Source organism: Haliotis asinina, chromosome 3, assembly GCF_037392515.1.
Source record: "Haliotis asinina isolate JCU_RB_2024 chromosome 3, JCU_Hal_asi_v2, whole genome shotgun sequence".
Lineage (NCBI taxonomy): Eukaryota > Metazoa > Mollusca > Gastropoda > Lepetellida > Haliotidae > Haliotis > Haliotis asinina.
In genome coordinates, this window is record NC_090282.1 from 18,181,350 (window position 1) to 18,208,234 (window position 26,885).

Sequence of the window (26,885 nt, forward strand, 5' to 3'; positions counted from 1 at the left end):
ATGCATATGCACAACAGCCTGCTTAATTGCAGGAAGTATGTGAAGACACCACAAAGAATATGAATATCTCTATATGGTCGTAAGGTGCGGTTGAATTGCATCACCTGATTTAATCCATCTGAAGTCCATCGAAAGCACTAGAATTCAATTCCACTTGCATCATCTATGCTGCCATATTCCAAATGAGCGTAACCCCTCACCCAGCTTCTAGTCACGACCAAGGAAGTTAAGTAACTGACTTCTTTTGTGTTTAAAAGTTCCTGCTCTTTCTCTCCTATTCTATTGATTACAACGCACAGCGCGAGGCTCAGCGTGGCTACAAACGGCTAAGTCTGAACAAGGTAGCACCAACCAGCTGTGCGCACACTGCACACCGAGCCTCGACAGTGTCGTCTGCTAACACATCAACAGCAGACGACATGATAAGTAAAACTGCAACAAGGCCCAAGTCGTGATACATCCCATAGGAAAGCGAGAAGCAAGCTGTTTACTACTGCTATACCTAGAGAGATCGTTATATGAACGGACACGCCTCCAACCAGAGCAAGTCTCAACACTGTGCTTCGTGGAAGCCTGTTCGGACGGTAGTTATTCGTCCCTTCAATGTGAGATTTGCTTAATTAATGGAAAATACATGTGAATGGGGGAATCTCGACGACTGTAGAGACTATGAATTTTGTCATTGCCGTTTTGGTCTGTCTTTCTGGGATATTGCAGATTGCCATCAAAGCGCAGGAGGAATCAGGTATGTGATGGTCGCAGTCCCTCTTTTCATTATGCCATTTCTTTCAGATATTACCAGCTAACTATAATTTCACAGTGAGACAGTGTGTCAAATGAGCTTAATAGACAATGGATGGTTGAGTATCGATGCGTCATACGAATTTCAAATGGCCCTGTTATTGTTTTAATAGACAATATCGATCACATCTACTAAATGCTACAATCATCTAAAGACATGTAATAGCCACCTGTCGAAATCTGTGGCAGGTTTCATCGATCTAAATCAGCTCTGCGAAATAGCTCTTCAATAGCTATTGAAATAATTCTTTCATTGTACCCGTTTCTTCGAAACCATGGATGTTTTGGTATCGCGCTTTTAATATCTCCGAGAAATGTTGTCTGGATAGAACGTGGTATTTCATTAAGTGTAACAATAACAGTATGCATGTACTTGTTTGACATGCATCCATCCATTGTGTGTCTTAGGCTGTGATATAATGGATTCTGCATATTTACATTGTTTATGTAGGTGACACGTATGTTCAAAAACAGGAGAAATGTGCCATGTTAACACACTTCACATCAATTTACAGCGGGTGGCTCTCTTTGATGTTCTCTCCTAATGTTCTGTTCACAGATTAGTCTATTCAGTACTTAGTACTTGGACTAGTTGTATATCAACGATCGTTAGCAATGTCTGTATGTGCTTGATAATGTTATTTAATGCATGACCATGTGTCTCTTGAAACAGAAAATATTGTCCCAACATATATCTCGTTGTGATTGTTGTTGGCCAAAGCGTTTTGATTAATTTTGTTGTATAAACAGTAGTAGTATGTAGGTATTAACTGATACCATCAGTTTGTGTTTGCTATTTAAACGTTGAGAGGTATATATTCATGTTTTGTCAGAGTATTGAATGCAAACAGCTCTGGCACGTGTAAGTCTATCCCAGACGGAACAGACACCTAGAGTTTACAGTCACGTTAATGCTCCACTAAATATGCTATTTGACATCTAAAATAACATTTGGGCTATGACATGAGGCTGTTCAGTACCTCATACATAACGAAGACCATAGAAGTGAGAGATGTATGTTTCTCTCTCATTAGAAACAATATTTACATAGGAATGGTGGGTTGTACTTGTACGGCTTTCTGGTCGTTCTGTTTGCATGGTGTCTTTGGAGTTGTACATTATACACATATATCATTCAGCATTTCTTGACACTAGACGATATGTTGAATGTTATAATTCTGCTTCAAAAACCGGTTGAAAGGGCCAGGGGTGCTTTTGTTCACATAAGTAAATAAAAAGTAATCAAATATAGTGGACGTCCTTTGTACATTTCATGTTGTGAAAGGCTGTTCCACACAAACACGCATTAATGGTTTCTTGGCGGTTCAAGCTTCATTGAGTTTTCCAGGAATGTATTGTCCATCATATAAACACTTTATAACAAGTGATTCTCACTGGTTTGGATCAAATAACACGTGCAGCCTTTCACAAGACCACCGTTACAAGATTATTCATGTTACAGTAGTTTTCATTATAGACAGTGATGCTTCCATTCATGGACTCAATCATACAATCCACTTGGCTGAGGTGCATCATGCCAGTCAATGACAAAGACTGGCAGTCATATTGATGCAGGTTCTGTATAACACATCACAAGCCTACTGGACGCTATTAAGGGACAATCATATTTGGCTTCATCCTATGTTTGGATTTCAGTTGCAAGTATGTTAAGTTATGTGGTATCATATGCAAAACTGTACTTGGGCCTATTCAGCGCTCTAAGAATAATACATTTGATTTAGAACTTTATAGCTTTATATTTGCGTCATGCACAACTGTTGATTGTCATTTCAAACATTTTTTTTATCTGAAAGCAATAGTTTATTCCTTTTCTTCACTCCATCTGTGACAGCATGGGTCATGTTGTTTCAAATTCATTTCTTAAGGTTGTCGCCATTCAGTCAATATCATTTTACCAAAATTTACCCAGCCACGTATTACGTTTTGCAAACAGTTCATGGAATGAGATAAATTGACATAATAAACCATAATAACAGTTTCTTCATTTTTCACTTTTTTGCAGCGTTTTCTTTCGATTGACCCTACTCTTATACAAATCATTCTGAAAATGAATGAGTGGGTTTTGGGATAAGTGCCTCCTCCTCAACACGCATGCGTGAACAATGTGTTGTCAGCACATCAGTTCATTTTGTTCCTGATTGACTGAGCACAAGCAGTTGTTTTCCCAATTAATCATTAAGAGCAATTCTATTTACAAGTCAATGAATACCCTTATTCTTGCATGTTCTGCTGGTTGGAGTAACATAAAAGGAACAAGATTGAAAGTTATCATTTATCTTTTTTTTTTAGTTTACCTAATCAACCAGATTGAACAAATCACATATCGATTAAAGAGTTTCTTTCAGACTTTCCACAAAATAAGATATTCATCAAGGCTCATTTGAAGCTTTCATACATGAACGATAACAATACTGTTTATGAGCAGTATGACCAACATTGCATAACGGTCGGTAACGCTGGTTAAATATTGTAGAAACTGTTGAGGTCATTAATTTATTATCAATCCATACTACTGGTTGACATTTGTGATTGCTTACATGATAATTAATGCTCACAGGTTTGCTCACCAGTCATTCTTGACAATAACATAGAATCATGATGTTTAGATCGTAGAACATGCATCGCGAGAAGAATAACGCAATTAAGACAGGGTGCAGTTTGATGGATTCTGTACCAACGACTATTGAACCAGTATAATGAAATTTATTCTGATGTTACTCACAGATGGTAACCTGTGTACCAAGTCATACTCTCAGGAATACTTAAACATGGTCCTCATCAAACACTCCAATTTGACCAGTTCACGTACGACACTAATGGAAACAGAGGTCCAAATAAAGAGATCGACATTCACCAGGTAGTGATTGATGAGGTATTCAAAAGGTTCATTAAGACGGTCTATTGGAACATCTCTTTGTCTCGAGAAATGCAAGCAGTTGATTTCTGGCTGTATGTTCTCATTATGTATCTATTCTTCACTCGTTGATGATAAGTATCTAAACTGTTTGAGTGTAATTTTACTGACGGATTTGTTGGGTTGGGGATTGGTTAATTGGTCGGTGTGAGTGAGTGAGAGGATGGGTGAGTGAGTGAATATGTGATTACGTCCATTTAGCAGTATCACGGCTGGGGACAACAGAAATAGTCTTCACACTTCAAGCATCAGTCATGCTTACCTCCACAAAGGTTTTATGTACAGCAAATAACTTACATCGACTGTTCTATATGCAAGTAATCTGGATCTGGGTTAGAATATATGTTGAGCAATAGCTAGCCGTAAGAGTCGGTTATTAGTTCGTCAGGCTGGCATAGCTGGATGATCACTTGCCACGACCAATGCCCAAGATGTCAATCACAGTCAGGTCCAGATTCGATTATATTCAGATCAACGTCGTTTATCAATCACAGACCTGTCCGGTCCAAGCTCGATTATTTACAAGTAGCAGTCATTATAGTTTGCTGTCTCACACTAGACATGATACATGTCAGTGAGTTAGTTAAATGAATTTAACGCCATAGGTATCGGCACAATGATAGAAAACCAAGCACAAAACAGAGAACTTGTCTATAAGCATGAGTGAATGACTGTGGTTTTAATAACTGTTTAGTGTCGAAATAACTTAAAACTTAAGACATTTCGTGAAATGATGAGAGGGTCAGCCATTTCGTTTCATTTTGTGTTACAACAATCAATATACTTCAGTCTTTTGATGACATTCTATTGTGTCTATATGTGATGGACAGGGGATTCTGAGGTGTGGCTGCTTTGGGCACAGCCAGTGTTAAACAGGTGCAAATTCGTCAATGCCATGCCGACGTGCAATAGACGCCGCCACAATAGTTTTACCTGCTAACAATTAGTGATGTTGAAACTGCAGTGTGAACGTTAATTAAGTGACTGAAGTATATTGACTGTTGTAACACAAAATGACGCGAAAAGATTTCACAACCTGGCATCCACATACCGTTGGTGGAAAACCTGAAACGATGCAAGTTTTCAACATTTACAAATTTGGCTGACCAAAAGTCGAACATACAAAATATATTTTGGAAACAGCAAACTGTAGTGTTTATATTCGTAAATGCGTGCACGTATTACATCTATAAATCATTTCTATGAATGATACTGTTAGTAATTCGATACACAGTGTGGGGAATCAAACCCGGTTCCAACCCGGGTGTGACGGGCGAACGCCTTAACCACTAGACCTCCACTCCATCACTGTATATTAGAAAACATACTCATGGTATAAATGTTCATTACAATACGAAGTTGATATTAGTACAATAGATCTATCTTAGTTACATTTAAAGTAAAATCAGTCACTGTGCTGTGTGTAATTTGAGAAATACGAATGTACGCCAAAGCATTACTACGGAAACGTTCTTGTGTCACAGCGTGATTTTTTTATCTCCTAATTAGGACTTAATATGTCCTAATTAGTACTTAATATCTCTTAATTAGGACTTAATATCTCCTAATTAGGACTTAGTATCTCCTATTTAGGACTTATTACTGTTTAGATGTTTGTACTGGATCGGAGCAAGATGGTTGCCTTCGTTGTCTCAACCTTGATTGGAGCAGCGTTCTTAATTGGAATTGGTTTTCATTTGTCTGCGCCATCACTATATTGAGATTCTTGAGAGGCATTTAGAAGTTGCTGAATATAATAGGACGAGTAGACTGATGACAACTTCTTGTCTGACACGACGTTTCGGTTCTATTTCTTACCCCTTCTTCAGGTGACAGAGACAGGAGTACAAGACATATTATATATACCAGTACTTACAGGAAGAAGATAAGTACATGTGCATACAAACAAATCACAGACGACAGATCAAATGCAGTTATAAAAAACAATAAGGGATTAAGTGAAGCCAGTTAACAGATGTGTACACAGCAGAGTCATATACAGATAATTAGATTTACAGGAAGCCTGATGTGTGCATGTGTATACAATCAATGGGGTAGATGAAATAGACGTTATATAAACAATGATGATGGGGAGATGTAAACACAACAGAGTGATATACAACTGATTAAATGACATCAGGGGTGGCTTTTGTGATGTTCCAGGTACCAGGGAGATATGCTAATTAGGAGATACTATGGACTAATTAGGAGATACTAAGTCCTAATTAAGAAATATTAAGTCCTAATTAGGCTGTGGCACTAGGGCGTTTCCGTACATTACTGTTCATTTCAATTCTCTGTATACAGTAGAATTTTAGTCATGCCTGTATCCTCTCAGACCTGACCAGAAGAAACCACGATTATGCGACAAGCCAAGTCTATACATGCAAAACAGTCAAGATATATTGATTTACTTGCATCAGTTCAAAGAAGCCGAGAGCGAATTGTGAACATATGGATTTAATACCCAAATAGATCAAAAGCAGAAACTAGTCAGTCTGGTATAATCAGCTCGACCTCCAAGTTCCAGCTATTCCTTTTCGAAGAGACGTGCAACCCAGTGAGGCAGCTGCACCACTGAGTTGGTTCATTTAGCCCAAAGGTCCACGGGAACATGGCGTCTTATGTATCTCCGTATCCGTATTAAAAATTCACAATGCACTTCGTATTGCGAAGATCTAAAAGGAACTAGACCACAAGGGTTCATGCCACCATCACGTTTATAAATGAACAACTGTTTAGAATGTATCTCGTACTAAGTGGAAACTTTATCTTAACAATGGTGAGAGTATAATATTTGTTATTACGTAGTTATTTCGGCTACCTCGTAGGTCTAGAGACGGTCACGTGACCATCACCATAGCGGCATATTGACTCCAATACAGGTCAGACGAAAACTGACACTGACTTGAGTTACTATGACGTCATTCCATCGTCACAGTATTGCTGACATAACGTCATTGGTTTGTAGTGAAAGTATAATTCCTTTCTTTGACTAATGGACATGATTTAGTTTTTAGAAGCTGTAATTACATAATAAAACGATTATAGATAGGTGAATTCTGTCAATATCTGTTTCTATATATATATATATTTTTAAACAGTCACTGACCTTATCACCAGTCTATAATTGTATATTGTTGTCAAACATTAGACTACTATACAAGTGTAAACATCGAAAGAACATCAGCTGAAACCAACATACAAATATCACCAGTCTGACAAAGAATGCTGTAGACATACTAAGGGAAACAAATAAGGGAACGCCACTTTACAGCAGTGTTCCTTTACTTGTTTTTCAGAACTCGTCCCACAGCGATATTCAGAGCAGGTGAGGACAATATTAGAGGAACGCTTAAAGTTTCCTGTGATCGTTTATATGTTTTTCTCAGTATATTTCACGTAAGTCAAACATGCTACGTCAGCCCGGTTTTCTCATACGCCGTAGCATTGTCGTTCAGTTGTATACATGCACATACTTCATTATCCAAATAATGGCATCGGCTGTTCTACTGATAGTTCAGGACCTGATTTCGTTTTCACACAAGGCAATGAGTTAATGGAACTTTATTCAATCAGATCCATACATGTAACCTCGACGGTATTTTCTTCCCTAAGCCATATACCATCTGTTTCAGTAGATAACTGAGACTATTTTCTATTCTTTCAAAACATTTAAAGATAAGAATACCCTGATTCTGTAGTCGTGCCTGTAACAGTGAATCGTAAGTATGCAGCCTTTATAACAGATAGGCTTATACTCAGGTGTACTTGCATATTATTCATATTGTTCATATTATCCAAAGGCAAAACTGGGGGCCAAAGAAACAGAGTAGTGTCAATGAACCACAGGCGATAGAAGCCGTCGTAAGTAATCGATTGTACTTGTCATTAGTCTGACATCGATAAGAGTTAGTCAGTGGTATTGGTTTCCGTCCATGTTATCGGGTGTCTGCTTATCAGACAATTGCCCATATCACATAACATCCAATCGTCCAACCATCTGCAACTAGAATGATATCTGTTTTACACTACGCTGCAGGAATAACCACGACGCAGCCAGAAAATCCGGTACTCATTTATAGTGGCTCAGTGTACAAGACGGGAGTGTATGCGTTCAACCACCATGTGTGTTCTTCTGCTGCAGAGAACAAGGAATCGTTGTCATTTATGAGTTTGCACCTGTTAATGATTAGAATGGTTTGACTTTAGTTATGCTTTGGTATCTGTGTATAGTTCATACTGTACGAACCGTGTTGTTTTAGGGTTATCACGCTAACGTATATACGCAGCTTACGTATGATACTTACGATGCATTTGTTATTTCACCTCTTTCAAAGGCTGTTGAGTTAAGACATCCTAGCCCTGGACAGTCGTAACTCCAATACTTGAAGTGTTATCATCGCTTATTTAGTTCTGGTCTTGTTTGAATGCATTTATTGAAGATTGTAGGACAAGAAATACCCTGTGCCGTCACTTTATTACAAATAAAGAAGGTCATTGACTCTTTGTTTTCGCAAAACGTTCTCTTCCCAGATCCTCATTCAGTCTCTGTTAACAAGTGTTAATGTTTTCACTCTTTAGAGATTGTGTATGTTCTTCAAGTTATCTAAACATGCTCTTCGTAACTGGGTTGGAGAGGAACCCTGTGATTATAAATGGCTTCAAAATACATTCCAATAAAAAAAGTGATTGTAAACAGCATCGTAAAACTAGTCATTACATTTAGATCAGTGTTCGTGAGCTTTTATCGCGTCAGTCACGCATGATTATCTTGGTGGTCGTTAAGCCTCCTCACGAAGGCGACAAAGATTAAGTGTATCTGCTGTTAAAGCAAATTATCATACTGCAAGGAATCAGGTCTATAAAGTTGCTGACTAATCACTAATCTTACATAACAGGAATTTGTTCGTGATCATCAGCTCTTTCACCAAGTACTCCCTTCAGCTGATTTACCAACCTAAAATCAAAGCGATGAGTGAAAACGTATCATCTGTTTTATATGCACTTCTATCCTTACAGACGGGAAATAACCACAAGGCTGTACTGGTAACAGATAAGACGTCAATCACGGTCGACTGTCCCTGAACCTTTGGTGTACACATTACACAACGTCAGAGGAACAGACGAGCAGGAACTATCTACAAAGATTTCAAAGAGCACCATAATATGCTTGCCGTAAAGTTGATCAGCTGGTTATGCATAGCTTCTTCTGCTTCATGTTCTGATCTGTGCATAAGGTGTTGAATGAGAACAGCCTCTCCACATTTGGCTCATAAGAGAGATGGCTTCAACATTCCAACTGCAACCTGTCTCGTTTTGCTCAGCAATGTCCCTACACACCCATTCTTTGGTGTCTATGTTTCACATTTTCTGAAGTCCAGTATGCTCCTTCTGCATAGAGCACCTTTAAACTCCATATGAACAGTCCTCCAGAGCATCAACAGAACAACGTTCAAGACCCCAGCAAAGGTTCATGGTGACGCACCAGGAACAAAATGTTTTTTCCAATGCCATTCTTTCTTCTGACCTGTAGCATGTGTTCCAATGTATCCAAGCAAACAACTGGCATGCCTTTGCATCTGTTTGCAGGAACTGGAACCAGCAGTGCGTGGTATGCTAGGGTGGTCGTTAACACCTGAAATGTCAGTATCTGGAAAACATACCGTGGACAACAGTTGGTTGCTTGGGTTGTGTAACACCACACTCCATATACTTTACCTATATGGAGGCCGTTAGCAGACAGTCAAGTCTGACCCAGAAACTCGACAGTGCTCAGCAGCATGAGTATCTAGCTACGCAAATGGGATAGGATCACATGTGTGATCAAGGTATCAAGCCCCGCCCCCCTCACCCGATCCGGTTAGTCGTCTCTTATAACAAGCATGGATGACTAAAGACCGGTACCAATTCAAAGTATAAGGTTAACTTTTGAACTAGTCACTACCAAGTTTACTAAGTGGTATGAATGGTCCTACGACGAACCTATATACAGACCGCCAGATAGTTTCTTGGTTTGGACTACCTCTGACAAGGTTAACTATGTTCTTTGCACTTGAAAAGGACTTGAATATGTATTTTATGTTAAGTGTCCAGTATCTGTATACATATAGATTTAATGAGTCAGTAATGCTGTATAACATCGACTTTAGCAATATTTCAGCAACATCACGGCGGGGGACACCAGAAATGGGCTTCACATATTTTACCCATGTGGGGAGTCGAACCCGGGACTTCGGCGTGACGAGCGAACGCTTTAACCACTAGGTTACCCCAACTCATCCGTAGAGTTAACATGAATACAAAGTAAATATCTACTCTCATTGATGCATGAACTGTACACATTTATTCGAAAAGAATTTCTTCCATATATAATTATTTGATAAGCCTCAATGAGGAAATAAACACCAGCGCCTTATATACAAGGGAGGACATTTGTCAAGAAGCACACGATGGCGTGATGTAAACATGAAGGGGCATAGTGTGTACGAGTATAGACGCAGATGCTAGACGTTTTTCCTAGTGCCGTAGTCCTTGGATATAGTGGGACAACATGTCTGTGAAGCCAATGACCCTCCCGTCTCCCCAGCGTTGGTCAGGTTCATGTCCACCGGCCACTTGGCACGTCCGTGTGTTTAACGGTAATCTATGGAAGCAAGAGGTTGCTCCGGATCGTGATAATCAATGGTGGATCTATGCAAGGACCCCAACTAAATTGATCATGTTATTTCACAATGGTCCAGCCTTCTTCCCACACTGCTAATATGTGGAAAGACGTTTGTTCATTTAACCGTTCATCGTTTTAAGGAAGGAAGTGGTATTCACAGGTCTTATTCCGGAAGACGGGATCGATGTTTTGTAATAACACGGATTTTTAAAGACAAATCCAGCCAAACGTTACACCAAGATGTGGCATAAAACAAGACACGTTTTCCGAATTGATCTATATATACTAAGTGTGTGACTGTAATGATAATTTTGGTGTAGAATCAGTGAATGGTTCTCCGCGAGCACATCGCTGGGTCGGTTGAATAGCACATTAACTCTCACTAGATGACCGAATTTCTTTTATGGGACATGGAAACATAAGCAGCTTTTCGACAGCTGCAAATTATTTTTCTGTTCCTCTACAACACATTCAAATGATTCGAAATATTTATAACAGTTTCTAAACTCCGGAGTGTGCACATTCCTGTCTGCATTGTTAAATTAGGTGATTTTAAGAACTCACAGGATATTAATATGTCTTGATTCGTTCGACAAATATACCCAAAGTACAAAGGAAAACCTGAACACATGCTCTATTGAATCGTTTACACAGAGGCATGTTAGAATCAATGATGTGAAGAAAATCTCCTCTTAGGGATTGTGTGAAAGCTGTTCTGGAATTGTTTACTGTTGGTAATTATGTCTCAAAAGCACAACGTCTCAGTGCAAATATTTAGTGAGCGGAACCTGCTCACGTTTAGCTTTTCTGCAATCGTGTCTGTAGATCTGAACCATTAAGCCTGACCTTGTGTTATTATAACTAAATGTTCCATGGAAAGAACACAAGGAACGGCTTCTTGTAAGGTGAAGGTTAAAGTTCGTTCCAAGTCGCTTTCGGGAATATTGCAGATACATGTAGAGCACGTGTGTCACACAGTTGGTGGCATGCATGGCGCAGAGATGTCCTGTCGCAACATTGGTCGCACTATGATAATTGACCATACAGATATTTGTCGACTTGTGATGAAACAGGTGGCCCACGATTAAGCAATGAGGACGACCAATGAGCCTGATAACTGAATCCCATTTCGTCTCGAAAGACCTAATCCTATGACCTATGCCGAAGACGTACACCGGAGACTGGAGTCCGACTTTCCACCAATACCATCAGGAAGAGCCTGCAAGCTGTGGGTCTGAGGGAAGGTCATCCGATCACACGTACCTCCCTCACCGATGGGCACAGGCTGGAACACAAACTGCTGTTTGAGAGCATGGCGTCACATTCATTGGTCTGGTGAAAGTCTCTGTGCTCTACAGATTGACAACGGCCGTTATCAGGTATAGAGACGTCGTAATGAGGCACATTACCAGGAGATGATCCATGTATGTGAACCCTTTGATGAAGGCTCGGTGATGGTGTGGAGTTACGTTTCGTATGGCTGCAAGCTGGATCTCATTACAGTACCTGGACTCAAAGATCAACGTTATCAACGTAAATACTGGATGCCGCCGTCAGGCCACATCGTGATAACCATTCCCTTGCCAGTCGTCCGATATTCATGGTTGACAAGACCTCACCGTTCCCGAGCCATCATGGTCCATTTACAGAACAACGCCGTCTAAAGATAAATATGACTCGCAAGGTGTCCCGATATGTTCATGTGTATATGTAGTCCACCCCGTAAGCTATTATGTGATACACCCTACACTTGGTACCAACCCTACACTTGGTACTGTCATGGTAAATGTTGAAAATAACACAAAAGCCAAAAGACTCATATCTAAATACATACGTAACCTTAAGAAATATATTCTAATGGCACTATTACTAATATCATGTATTCATTTTATGAACTGTTTATGAGCATGAGAATGATAATAACAAACACAGGTCTTAAAGTCAAGAATGTGGAAGATGTTCAGCATGCACGCTTTCAATACAGTTTGATACATTAACACCATCTCGTCCAAATACGTATCCCTTCTCTTCTCGAATGTTTGCATTGGTGTCTGACCAAGTTTCCATAATCCTATGAAAGTTAAACTTAAAACAGAATCCTTTGCAGTCCTAAGACTATAAACGTGTTTTAGAATCACCAACAATAGGAAGCGATGTAAGGTGTTTGCGAAAAGGTGGACGCATCTTTCTTCCTTAAAGTAATAGTTTCCTACAGCTTTTTCGGCTTCAGTCTTATGATTATTATCTCATTCTATCATTCTAATGAGATCCATGGTCCATACAATAACATTGTTTAATCGGCTGAACATAATAAGGATACAGGCAAGGTATATCTTAACTCTTCACGTTTGATGAAACAAATCCATCAGCGTTTGTCCAATGGTTTGGATGGTTGCTTTGTTGCTTAACGCCGGACTCCGCAACATTCCAGTTGTATGGCGACAGTCTGTAAATATACGAATATGGACGACACAAACCAGTAATCAACAAGCAAAAGCGTCGATCGACGCAACTTGGATACGATAGCATGTCAAAACCAAGTCAGTGAACCTGACCTGGCGTCTTGTTCACAATCGTATCTTGTTTATCATCGGAGTGTCTGGTTTACACTCCATTACTGATAAACGCATATCCTCCACTTGTTTCATAACATGCATTGTTGTTAAACAACATGTACACATTCCCTCACATTTCTGTAACTCAAATTCTGCATTGCTATGATAGTCAGATATATATTGACGAATGTGAAGTATGGAGGACTGATGGTTCAGTTGGGTAGCCTAGTGGCTAAAGCGTTCACTCGTCACACTGAAGACTCATGACCACTTCCCGAAATGGGAACAATATGTGAAACGCTGGAATATTGCTAAGAGCGGTGTAAAACTCCGATCTGATGTAAATAGAACTGCCAAATGTGAAATGTTCAAATTACTCCCCTTATTGTCGTCACCACTATGCCGATCTGTTGGTAGATGTACTGCTATCACCGGCTAGCAACATTTATAGGCTTTGTTAAACTTACTGTGTTATTGCCAATAATGCCCGGAAGAACTGTATGACGATCACAATATGCATCCACCTTTTTTATATCATCATTTATTGTATAAATAATCCAAAACGAGCGCAGAAATATGAATGCAAGTGAATTCCTAATTAGATGAATGTGACCTACTCACCGATCGTGTTTTCTGAAAGCAGTTAATAAAAACAACAGATTCTAAGGTCAATAATCCATTCCCGTAACATGATCTTGCGTCGTCTATTGTTTGAAGTAGTTTGTCAACGACGCCACTACTTGATCTCTAATGCATTTGCAATGGCCTCACTTTTTTACATCTAAATGAGTCTAGAGGGGTTTCGATAATTTCTGTGATGAAGTGCAGTGCTAAAACGCATTTAAAATAATTGGTTATGGTAGGATGGCAAGATTCCTGCTTAAAAATGCAGCAGTGTGTTCGTCTTTTGATCAGCAATCACCCCTATGGCATGTCCTGCCAAAAGGAAAACAACTTATTTGATACGGCAAGACCCTTAACATCAAACGCTCAACTGCTCCACCTTAAAATCCATGCGAACTAACACTAGGTATTTTCCACGTCCACCACTCTATTAAAAATGAACATTATTGACCACTATTGATTGCCATTTAAATGCATGTTAGAAATGAGTTTAAGCAATGAATCTCAGTGGAGGACACATTCCACTGGAGGCCATGGAAGCATGCGATTACTTTAGAGGTATATTCAGTACAAGTTTTTAGAACATCTCTGCTGACAAATGATTATTCATTCCTTCAACACGCTATTCAGGGATATTTTGTATAAGACGTGTACAATAAGAAGCTTGCGAACCAATCAATGGATGGCGTTCGAGTGTATACTTTCACGACGCAGGAACGAAAAGCTTTTGATGGGAATTGGAAACATTGGCTTGCGTGCCCTATTTACTGACACCTTGTGTCATCATAAAATGTATTCCACTACCCATTCCCTTTGTTTCATAATTGAGATGATTATTCTCTGGTGACGATGATTGCCACTTTCAGTATCCTTTTCAGTTTTAACATTTACGTTCGATTTGAATCGATATCAACATATGAGATGTGTTATATTTTCTGTCCCTTGTTCGATTGACCATTGGTATATGTTAAAGGTAAGGGTATTAACGACTGACGATACCACGTGAGATGAGCACTTACTCTATCCCAGCGCTGGTAGACGCCACAAACCAACGCAAAGGCTGGCCAACTGTTCACCTGAAAAATACTATCATGGGAACAAAATGTTTCTAATCAGTACAGATAATTTTATCACTGATGCATCAAATTTCGAAAAAACGCCAATGCAATTAGACATTACGAAAGCCACACTGAGGCTTTGAACGATGGGACCCTGATCAAACAAATTCCGTGCACTAATTTCATGATGCTCATTGAGAATCTCCATATAACCAGCAAGCGTGATCGTTCACAAATTCGTTCATGTCTTACTTTGAGCTGTTGTAATGTTGCCCGTCATAGAGCAAAGTTGACCATCGCAAAGTTGACCATCGCAAAGTTGATCCTCTTACCGCACTGTCTTGTGGAGAGACTGAGTGTGTTTCTCTGAATCTCCATGCTTGCATCTAAGTATTAAACAGATAAGGCCGTGTCACTGGTCTTCTGTATTTCCATTCGGTGGGATACATCAGTGGACGAGAAATATCTGTAAACATTTTTCAAGTTACCACTTTTTAGAAGTACCCAAAGTTCCACGCTAAAACATTCTGAGGCTTTTGGGGTACATATCGAGTCCCATTCAAGCGATCACATTTCAATAGATTTGTGGTTGACGGTATTGATATATTCAGAAAGTCTGAAAATTTCAATGTACAATTCCATACTCAACCATTTCCTCCTATTGAAAATCTACATATTGCTTGACGCGTACAACTTTCTTGACAAAGATATCAGACACAATAGCGAAACGTCCTCAATACAGAATAAAGAAGAATAAGTATATCCACAACAATTGTTCTCATGCTTCACCTCCTCAACTTCTAGAATGCCAATCAAAGAAGGGAATAATAAAAATCGTTGGCACAAGACAAGACGTATTGCACCTGTTCCTTTTATTGTAATCAGTGTCTGGTATTATGGTACTTCACATTGTCCTATCCCAGGAACGATCCTGAAAACCGACAATCCTAGCTGTTCAAACAAGGTAAAAAATCTCAAAGTAGAAACATACACACATGTCGATAAAACAGCTTGCCTTGTAGATTTCCCTTCACATCTGCATACAATGTACATCTAACGGTCGATGGATTTAGATTGATGGCATTATAGCCATACATATGCTAATAATATAGACCCTGTTCATCTGTATTCATGGCTGCTTACACTATCCATGCCATGTGGCTAGATCGATGCATATATCGTTTGGAATAAATCCATTGTGATAATGATGGATGAAGTTTAAAAAACACACTACGGGGCGGTTTCCATTCGGTTTAACGTTGCTGCTAAGGAATCGATACAACAGAAGTGATACACTAGAGGTGTTCGTGGATTATGCAATATTGTATACCGCAATGTTCAGATACAGGAAGCGATGTTGAAACTGAATGATGAAACTGATCTATTCAAACTGTGATCCTCTTAATATTTCTATCCGAAGTCATTTCTAAATAACAAACAGTTGTTGAAAATACAGAAATGGATTATAATATTCACAATTATGAGAATACGGAAATTTTATACTTATTCACGGATCAGCTGCGATTCAACCTTTTTTGCTCTTGATGCTGACTTCCGTCTCAGTGTAAAGCGTTTTTACCTCAGGTAAAGTATATCTGTATGGATACAGGCCAAACACTAGTGATGTCCCTGTTGTTATAATCGGACACGACTACAGAGGCTTGGAAAGTAACAGGTTTACAGAAAGCTGCCAGCGTTTCACAGCGAGTAGATAATCAAGAAGTAGAAATCAACTCTGCAATACGTTCTATTCCCTCAGGGTTCGTCAGATGTTAGGAGTCTTGCCCAGTGTGACCAACAACTCCTGTCATGAGCGTCCACCTTGTGGCAGATGTTATGTAAATATTACGCTCATTTGCTTGAGACTGGGGATGTATAGTGTACCAGTATTCCCTCAAATACCTAGGTTTGTTGTCAAAATCGAACTTTGGCTTTTCACGCGTTTTCTTAACTATTTGTTAAATTTCCTGTGGCTTAAATCGTAATGTTGTTTTAAGGGTGTTACTTGAATGACGGAGAGTGTATTGTGACGCCACTTTGACCAGTTGTTAACGGACATTTTACACAATTAGGAACCAACAAAGCAAGCATTATTATTGGGTTAAATATGGGATTTGAACCATCCTTACCTGTGAGGACTTACGTGTTTATTGAATGAAATACTGGTGTGGATGTCTGACAGATTTCATCTTTATGAAGATTTCATAACACATGTGCATGCGAATATTCAAATATGTTTACCATGAGGGGATATTTATAAATCCTTGGCCTCACAACTGCCGAGCAGGTTTGCTCAGTCGACTCGGTTGATACTACTAAAACGGTTTGTGTGTGTGTGATATCATTTCAATGGTAGAAATCAGATTGAAGGTCTTTATCACATTTTTTAAAAGAAAGTAAATAACTAGCAACATGCAGTGTCGTGCCAGGAAACGATGCGTGCAAATGGCAAAAAGTTGGAACAAGACAAGGCGTAAGGGCACGACCTGTTATTGTTTTCAAGGCGGTAAGATTAGGGTTATATGATGACAACGCAAGAGCAAACGCTTCGCCATGATGCACTCAATCCTGGTTTGACACCCATCGGACATCTCTGAGATATCCTTGGAGGGATACTGTACACGTGTGTATAACTGTAACATGTCAGAGCTTTGAAAAATAAGGACCGACTCTGAGCCCATTGGAGAATAACTTCACCTGGTTTGTTGGCATTACTGTACCGCCCAGCAGTACATCGCCATCAACAAAATCAACCTCATATCTCAGATTCCGTCCAACCAAGTTGGCACGCATAAGATAGCCGTGGATTCCTTGCTTTTGAACCTCAACATGCATCGCCAGATGAATAATTATGTGCAAAAGTGCACAATAAAATTCTATCATGAAGAGCCTCCACATTGCTCAAACCCAGACCTCTAGAATTGTTTGGCAGTATATAAACGACTATGGGAGGGACAAAGGTGATCCTTCTGGTCAGGCGATCAAAACTCTGAATGTCATGTTTTGTCCAATCAACTACTCCAGGAGAGGAACAGGAGAGGGCTGACACAGCAAAAGTATTGGTGGCTTTGACCTTGTTTCGAGTATATAGCTCTGATATCCAGATTTTCTTTAAGCGAGATTTATGCTGGACCCGAAGCTTGTCCTGAATCTTGGCATTCTGGAGCTTGTCTCGAACTTGAATTCCACGATGGGGGTAGTCCTGATCTTCCACAAGATGCCCAATAACTCGTTCCGCTTGTAGCTTGACCGATCCATCATGAGATGCCATGCCACGCTTCCAATAAAGAGTATTACATTTGCCGAGTGTTATCATGCCTATATCATTAGAAACGGACTCGACAAGGAGAACCTGTTCTTTCAAACAGGCATCGTCGAGGAGCTCGATGTCATCTATGTAAAGGAGACAAGTGAGAGGTGCCAGGGATTTGTGGTCAGGGAGGCCCCTCTTTATTGAGCTGAAAGTTCAAATGAAGAGGGGAAAACACAGGACCAAAGGAATTCCCCTGATATATTCCCTTTCTGATTGGAATAGATTCCTGCACCTGCCCTTGACACAGTATACAATGATCTGACTTTCAACGACCAATGTTAATCTCAGATATCACACTGGTACACTAGCTGTCTCATTAAAGTGCTAAAATATCATAAGCGGTGATATATTTGAATATCACCTACCTTTTAAATGGTAAGCCTCTATGAAATCACCTAACGTCAATAACAAAGCATTGCAATATTAAGCAAATCTTTCTATATTGGGATCAGAACTGCTTCATTAGCCCTCTTTGATGAAGAACCAGTTTTGCCATATCCAAATTTACTCAGGAAATAATGTTTACATTAGAGCTCGTTGTTTTGCCACGTTGTTGAAAGACTGAATGAAGGATTTAAACATATTAAGTACGAAGACGTCTTCCAGTGAGTATTATCTCTACCTTGTGTAGGAGTAAATAGAGACAGGCATCCGGCGATATTATGCACATAGGACAGGTTATGATTGCATGATGCCATTTAGAACAGGTTATGTAGTGCTCCTAGTTTACGGACAAAGTGTTTCTTTAAATGTCATTCACAAACGTTCAAACATTTCTTGTGCAAGATAGTTAATAACAATACGCATTGTAACAGTTGATCTTTTATGATATACAGTTCAAAAACGTAGGGGAACTGTACTTTCAATGTACGATTGTCGAAACTGGGAGAAATATGGGACTGAATCAATGTTGATACAATAATAATGGATGTTTTGCGAATGCATCACCACATGGATTTCATTCAAAGCAAAACTGTACAGTTCGTTCAGTTATCCCCCTATTTATGTCACTGGAGTATGACATGAAAATTTCAGGTTTACAATTTTCAGTCAGTAGTGTGTGATTTGACCCTGAAAACCCTGACCACCGATGCCAGAAAATTATGGAAAAAAAGTTCTACAGCGATTTAGCAACCTGCCTGAAAAACGTCAAGATCCTTAATGACACCCTATGCACGTGTAGGAGGCTCAAATGTTGTGCACGTGCTTCCCATGCATTGTGTTTGCTTGTGGTGATAACGTGAAAGATGAAGATGAATGTCATTGTAACGTTCCTCAGTGGGTTTCTACCAGACTTCAAATTTCAGGCCCCCCTACGTTTTTAAGAGTATATTTGGGCTGTTTTCAGTCATAATAACTACCGTGAGTGGGATGGATATATGGAGTCAGGGCATTACAAGATAAGATTTAGCCATGAGTATGTATGTAACCGAGGAGTGGTTAAATTTTACCACATTTTGTATTTATCTAAACCTCCCAAGAAAATCGGCTTAAGATGATTATATACTGAATGAAAACCCGAAAAATAACTGACATTTTAACAATAGTTAAAATCCAGTTTGTGTGTTCCCCGTGTCTGCTAAGCATGAACATTACAGAATATAGGCATAGGTATTGCGTTTCAAACAAATATATTTTTCATATCTTTTCTCACAGCCGCATAACCATATATATGTCGCGTCATATTTTACGTAACTTGCTGGTCAATGGTGCTCAGATGGCGTCAATTATGTTGTCTAGTTCCAGACATCATCAACACCACTAGTGCCCCATGAGGCTTGAGTAGCGGTATATTAGAGTGTCGGTAACGATAGCGTGCTGTCAAGACTGTCGGTAACGATGGCGTCATGTCCCGTTTGGAAATGAACATCTTGCATAAATGCCATCAATATGGCGATAGGCAAGCATGAACATGCTGTAACAGTTTGACAGAAATGATATTGAGATGAAAAAGCGTATCAACATCACTTCTGTCAAGTTGTTACAGCAACATTGACTCCTCTCAGTGACGCCAAACAGGGCAAACTTCATATAACCGACAAACATGTTCCCTCTTTTTCACAATTCATCGACTCATATAACCAGCAACAGGATACTATGCATGGACACATTTATGCATTACATGCTAATAATTCAGTATGCGTTTCACACATAACAACACATTGCATCAAGGAAAAGAAAAAAAAAACAAATGATGAGGCGTATATAATTCTATTTTTTTATACATCCAAACAAATAGAGCACATATAACCTCCCGCATCCATTTTTTGATTAAATGATGCCATAAATTCTTGTAACATGTCATACCAAAGTTGTTTTAGGAGCACAACATGCCATACTGCAGAAGACAATTATCCTTTAACTTCGTTTATTGAATTTGTTCGAGATTAAATTGGCTGTGGACCGTCTAATCCGGTGTATGTTCTTCTCCCGCGTACTTAGTTGATTATTGGGGTCAGTGTGACTTGATTGCCTCTAACATATAAACTATTGTCAAAAGGACGTATTAGAGTTGATTATTGGGGTCAGTGTGGCTTGATCGCCTCTAACATATAAACTATTGTCACAAGGACGTATTAGAGTTGATTATTGGGGTCAGTGTGACTTGATCGCCTCTAACATATAAACTGTTGTCACAAGGACGTATTAGAGTAATATTACTAGTAGGCTCTGCATGTCGCTCTTTTAACTGGATATCAATGCCAAGTGTCGAAAATTCATTTTAAACACAAGTGCAAAAGTCAAGGATTGCATCTTTAGGGAGATAGCTCAGGGAAAACCTTAATCATTTGCATCAGAAACACAATCATAAGGAAACAGAATGACGTTTACAGTACAGGGCAGGAGACGGAAGTTTTATTGTCCGTCATAGTAAGCAATTACCAGTATTTGACGGGACAGCCTACCTATATCATATTGTCATGTTTCGCGAAATATAGACAGTATGATTGTCCACTGGCACGAGGTGGGCGCATTGCGTGACAAGACTGATTCCATGTCTGTAGCTTTTTTGTGCTTCTGAATAACTCGTCAGATACACCATGTGGGAAGGCTCCCTTCAGAGACAACATTCATTGTCTTGTCAATGTTCCATATACAAAATGTTTGATTTTGTTCATCCCTTGGTGTTTGTTCAGTTTAAGGAATCTTGCCCATTTAGGGAACCTGACACCTGCTGGTCTGCCAACTTATCGCAAACGTGTCGTATGTAAATACAGTCTTCATTGAATCTATCAATTATAGATGAACCTGGTCATGCGTGCATTTTAGTTCAGTTTGAGTCTGTTGTTTTGGGGAATGAATAATATACATAAATAGATATAATCAGGGATTCAAGATGAACATTCCTTTTAATTTCACGCTTCCAAAACGGGGTAGTAAAGCAAACAGTATGTCCTTGAGGTCCGCCTTCTGGAGGTGCAGAAAATATAGAACCCCTGCCTTTAAATGGTTTGGGATATTGATATTAAAATATTGAACATAAGAGTGTATTTATTTTATGAAGGCATATTATGGCAAGGAATGAAAACAATGAATTGATGAAACAAATGTCTCGATGGTACTCTTCTTTCAGGTCTGGTTTGTTGGAAGCGCTTTTATGAGAAATACATCACGCTGAAAATCAGGTTTCGATTCCCAACATGTTTAAAGAAATTACAATGTGTCTGGTGTCTCCCGCTGTGATATTGCTGGGATATTGTTAAACTATGCTCAATCACTCACCACAGGTGTGTCACAAACGTCCTAAACGTTGCATGAGGCGTGGGGTCTCAGTGACAGAAATGATCTGATGCTGTGTTCTGCTTTGATTTGTGTTGATGGTTCGGAACAATGGATTCGGAATTCCGTATCTTAGCACGAAGAATCATGTCAGACTGCGGACCCTTGCTCTTGAAAGTAAACCCTTCAACACAACTATTCATTGGACAATCCTTTAAAGCGTGTGAAGACTCAAAAATATTCTCTTGACAGAGGTTTCTTGACAAAGCGAAAGATATCGAACATATTCACAATGTCAACATTAATGGCTCTGTACTGTGGGGTGATACAAAACAGTGTGTTACGCAAGCTAGGTACATTTGTATGAAGAAAAATAGAAGCACTGTAGAGTCCAAAAGGACTTTCTGTTTCCTGATCAAGGCCAGACATTGCCCACTCGAAATCATCGAAAGTGTGAGTTTGCATCAAAATGTAAAGTTACAATGAAACAGTCGAACACAGTGAAGGGTGCATGTCCACATTTTGCAGAAACACAGTATCGTAAAGCGAAATGATGGCTTGGCTCTATATTTGTGTTAAAGTACCCTGGCGTTTGGCTTTGAATCAGAAGAATATCAATGATCGGAATTACATGCCCAAAACTGGTTACTACAAAGTAAATTCAATGAAAAATATTTAATGAATGTAATTCTCTCTCCGTTGTAGTGATTGGCATGCTTTGGGTCAAACATGGCAAATTTGACGACCACACTTGCGAACTGTCTAGCTTGGATCCCAAGTACCAATTGACCAACTCACCTTTAGCCTTAGGTATAATACTTTGAAATCTTTTTACGGAGCAAGTAACACTGCCATGGGGACAGTCTCAGCAATGCAGAAAGCTTCAGTGTTAGGGACAGATTCTGTCAGATTTTGACTTTGAGCATCGCTTCATGGCGAAGTTCTAATCGTTGATTGTGCCGCATGTAGAACGGACAAGGGCCTTAGGCTGGTGATAAGCATGACCAATGTCACTGTGTAAGTGCCTGAATAACTCAAACCCATGTTTCATTTAATTTAAACAATAATAATGATGAAAACTGACGATTTAGGTGTCCGCACCATGACTTCCTGTGATACTGTGAAGCATACCTACAGGTACACTTTGAGTGCAGAGTGATCGGAGGTATTTCCCAGCCATTTGCCCATTGAAACACGTTCATGACTTTAGTGCAGGACAAGACGAACATCATTTCAAAGGCGTCAATTTGTCGAACGACTTCAACTATTCACCTTATACTCTGCGACAAATATTGCTCAACTACGCTTGTAGTGTGACCTGTGCGCTAAACAAGGAACGAGGATACCGCAAATTCATCGCCAAGATTAAGTAGGGATTAAAGTATGACACTTCGTTCGTCGAAGTGAGAACGGGAGTTTAAGCCTTACCACCGTGCGACAGAAGTCTAATGACTAGGGCTCATTTCAAGGGATGGTGGGCTGTAGTAGTCGGCTTGATCAGAAATAAGCTCAAGGAGTGCGTTATTGAGAGACTGCTGCTTAGTTAGGTCCATAAATCTGTAATCATTATACACACATTATACTTGCTATCATCTAATGTGTGATAACGTCAAGTGATAAAGTATACCTATGGCTACAACGGACAAAAGAAGTCTATGTAAATTTATGTAACAGTAAAGACTATATAACAGTCCCAAGATGAGAATCATGTCTTTTTCAAATGTAAATATTACGAATGTTGACGTTAAAAGTATTTCTTACAACTTCGAAAAGTATATAGAGGTCCATTAGCCTTAGAATCAATCCTCCAATCAAAGAACAGTCAGGTAATATATTTTACTGCCGTATAATATATTCCAAGCAAGATCTGCACCCAGTTGACCACTGTACATCGGTTAAATAACTGTATAACTGTATTATAGGCCACAAGGTCGATATTACGCAAATAAACTGTCTGTCTGTCATATAACAGTCCCGGTGGTAAATGCACCTTTCATATCGCGTGTGACCCTGTTGTTTTCATGATTACAGGACACCTACAAGTATTCTAGACTTGTTTAGACGCCCGAGTACGTCATGTAGTGAGCATCTATAATAGGAAACTATAATAGGAAACGTCTGTGACATGTTTACATAATCTGGAAATAAGTCTGGCGTCTTAGCGTCATGTCAGGAAAGTAAAATTAGTCTAATTTTAACGTTTCAGCGTTTTCATGTGGAGACACGATCTCTGGTGTCTTTTCCTTTCAAAGAAGGGATTCACAAATAGATCTAAATCCTCGTCAGTGTGACTCAGGCGTATTGGATAGACTTTCACCATGGCAAATTTGTGTTTCCCGACCACAAAGTCTAACCCAAATCACTGTTCCTCCAGCCCCAAATGGCACAGCCTCCTGAACATAGTCAAACCTGTTTTTGACAAAGTACTGTACGTCTTCACGGGCAGAGAACTTGACACTCAGACTGTCCAACCACCGTTCAGAGTGCGTTCCTCTAATTACACGTGGGTGTTGACAAGTCTACTCGACCCACGGGAATGCTTATGTGATCGTATTTTATAGTGACGGAATCGTTGGTATACAGTGAAGCATCTAACAACATGCCCACGGGCTCTTAAGGTACAGTCTAGTAGCGGATCCTCAAATGAAGGATACTCAAATACCGATTTTCTTTGTCCGTGGTGACTAATGAGCTGCCCATTGTCTGCTGATAGCATGACAGCAACCTTGATTGTTTTAGCAACCAAAGTCTCCAACAGCAGTGATTTCTGATTTCCAACTGGAGCACACCAGCGCTTCATCGCCGTTGAAAAAATACTTTTTTGGAGGCAGGCGTTGTTTAAACTCTTTATCAATATCAGCATTACCATTTATTTTATCATTATGATCCTTTATCCCTGCTCCGACTTGAGATTTTTTTCGAAATACTTCGTTTTACATGGATTTCAAGAACAAAAGCATTATTTGAAGTTGTCCATCTTTGACTGATTTCACATTTACCAGGAACATTATTGCGCGTTGGAATCCTACCTGTAATAAATTGTGATGATAATTTACACTTAGTTAGTATTGTTTCCTCGGAGAACACTACCTACAGTAAATATTCAGATAAAAGGTATTTATCTATTCTCACTGCAGTAAAAAAACCTCATCATGCAAATGATCTTTTAGCTTTTTATGTTGAGACTGGGTCGGAGATTGTTCCGCACCCGTTCCGCTATTACAATGGATAAAAAGGGCAATTTTCCAACCTGAGACAGGTACGGTATTTATTTCTCCGTTAGTGACATCAATTGAGACCAAACCTATTCAAAGTATACATAGAGCACATGTGCCTCCATCTGTATTGAGTAGCAGTTTAACAAGCCTTGATTGAGACATCAAGCAACGGGTCAGAGCCCTGTCTGATTCTTGTACCCGTGGGACTTCTGAGTGAGAAACTGGGTCTTAAGTAACAACCATGTGGGTAGGAGTGAGTGACTTGATTGATTGCAAGTCACGGTGTTCCCATTTCGTAGAATCGATGCTATGTTGATCGGTAGACTGGCTAAAATAATAAAGATTTGAATAAGACCTAAGACACAGGTGTAAGGTTTCATTTTCAGTCATTTTACCGTTATATGCTCGACAAACAAACACGTCTGATTTTTGCACGCACGGCGTTGTTCATGTACGCATTTATCAAACCGCATGGTCTTTGGTTGATATGGAACACGTAGAATCACCTATGATCTCTTGATTGGCAAATAGCTTAGACTGTCATTTCGCTTTCTAACTTGCTTATATCGTAAGATGTACACATTACAATAAATTTGAAATTCTCTCAAGGTTAAGTTTTATACCTTCGAATGCCTATTTCACAAGAGGTATTTGTGTTGTCTTAAAAAATATTTTATTGACCGTTGTATGTTCACTACTATCAGTATATTAGAATGTGTCTATCCATTCAATATATTGGTACAGTAGTGACACACACCTCAGAATTCCGTTGTCGTAAAGTGTTGTAGGCTACCGTCTGTATAGGAATACCCCAAGCCGTACCAATTTTGATGCTGCTGTTAAACCCAGAAGTACTCACTCATTGAATCGGTGACGTTCGATGTCGTAATGTGGTGTAAATTGTGTGTATAATAGTTCGACAAAAACAGTTTAAGACATACACAAATTGTAGAAGAAAAGGATCAGTTATTAACTTAGTAGCACGAAATAGTTGTGCGGAAAATAGGAGCGTAATCATATGCAATAGATTACACATTGGGAATGCAAATTATCCCAGGTCTAAATTTAATGCAATAATATGTACCCCATTGTTTTAACGAGGAGTACTAATGGAATTATGATATGAAATATGTACGTTTCCAAGACGATGATAGATATGGATCGCATACGATTTGACTAAATATGGATGATTGAAGTTCTGCTTCGTCGGTAAGGGAGATCACTACATACATGTCAGTGTCATTGAGATTCCGATTGTAATGCTACAAATTAACTAATCACTGAATAAATCTACATCAGTGATGTATTTTGTCCACTTTTGCAACGCTTGTGATGACTATTCGTCATAACATCTTTTTCCATAATGTGTTTTTTAGAAGTGTTTCGTGTCTAGAAATAGTCGAAAAGCAACTGTCATGAAATTAAATATGACTGTATGCATGTTACGATTTGGGGTGTGTATTAGCATTTGGTGATAACAAAAGGCAAGATGAATTATATTTTGTGAGACATATTAGCACACGTACCTTCTTAGCACCAAATGCCTTGTGTGAAAGAGAAACTAAAAAAGTAATGGAAATGCACTTCATGCGGCATTCAGAAAGAAGAGAATCTGCTCTGCTACTCGGAAGTTAATACTTGTCTTTGATGTCTGAGATGTTCTTCCTGTGCACTTGTAAGTAGGACATGAATTCCAAGAAATCAATTTCAGAACAACTCAGATGGGAAGGTCATCTGAGAATTGATCCTTCCATTGCATGTGACTGTGTGTCAGGAGCCTAGTAAAAACATCCGTATGGTCCACTTTGGCCAATAAGGAATGCTTGTAATAATGACAGAAAGAAACACTGTTTCGTGGTCGTTGGTGAGCGTTCATGCAATGTGTAACGTTTCCCATGGCCTACTTACCATAGTCCATCAGCAAGAAAATGCATTTGTCAAGAGAGCGGTATCAATAGATACAAAACGGTTGTTCCGATTGAGGTGTGTATGTA

The 26,885-nt window shown here is 39.3% G+C and overlaps 1 protein-coding gene across 1 annotated transcript in view; it reads left to right on the top strand.

The window, feature by feature from the left end:
• The first annotated feature begins 555 nt into the window (after positions 1–555).
• Positions 556–26,885, top strand: part of LOC137279285 (neuronal acetylcholine receptor subunit alpha-10-like) — a 47,547-nt gene continuing 21,217 nt past the window's right edge. The window contains exon 1 of the mRNA XM_067811802.1: positions 556–745. Within this exon, the coding sequence (XP_067667903.1) occupies positions 670–745 (76 nt within the window). The 5' untranslated portion in view covers positions 556–669. The remainder of the gene's footprint in view (positions 746–26,885) is intronic.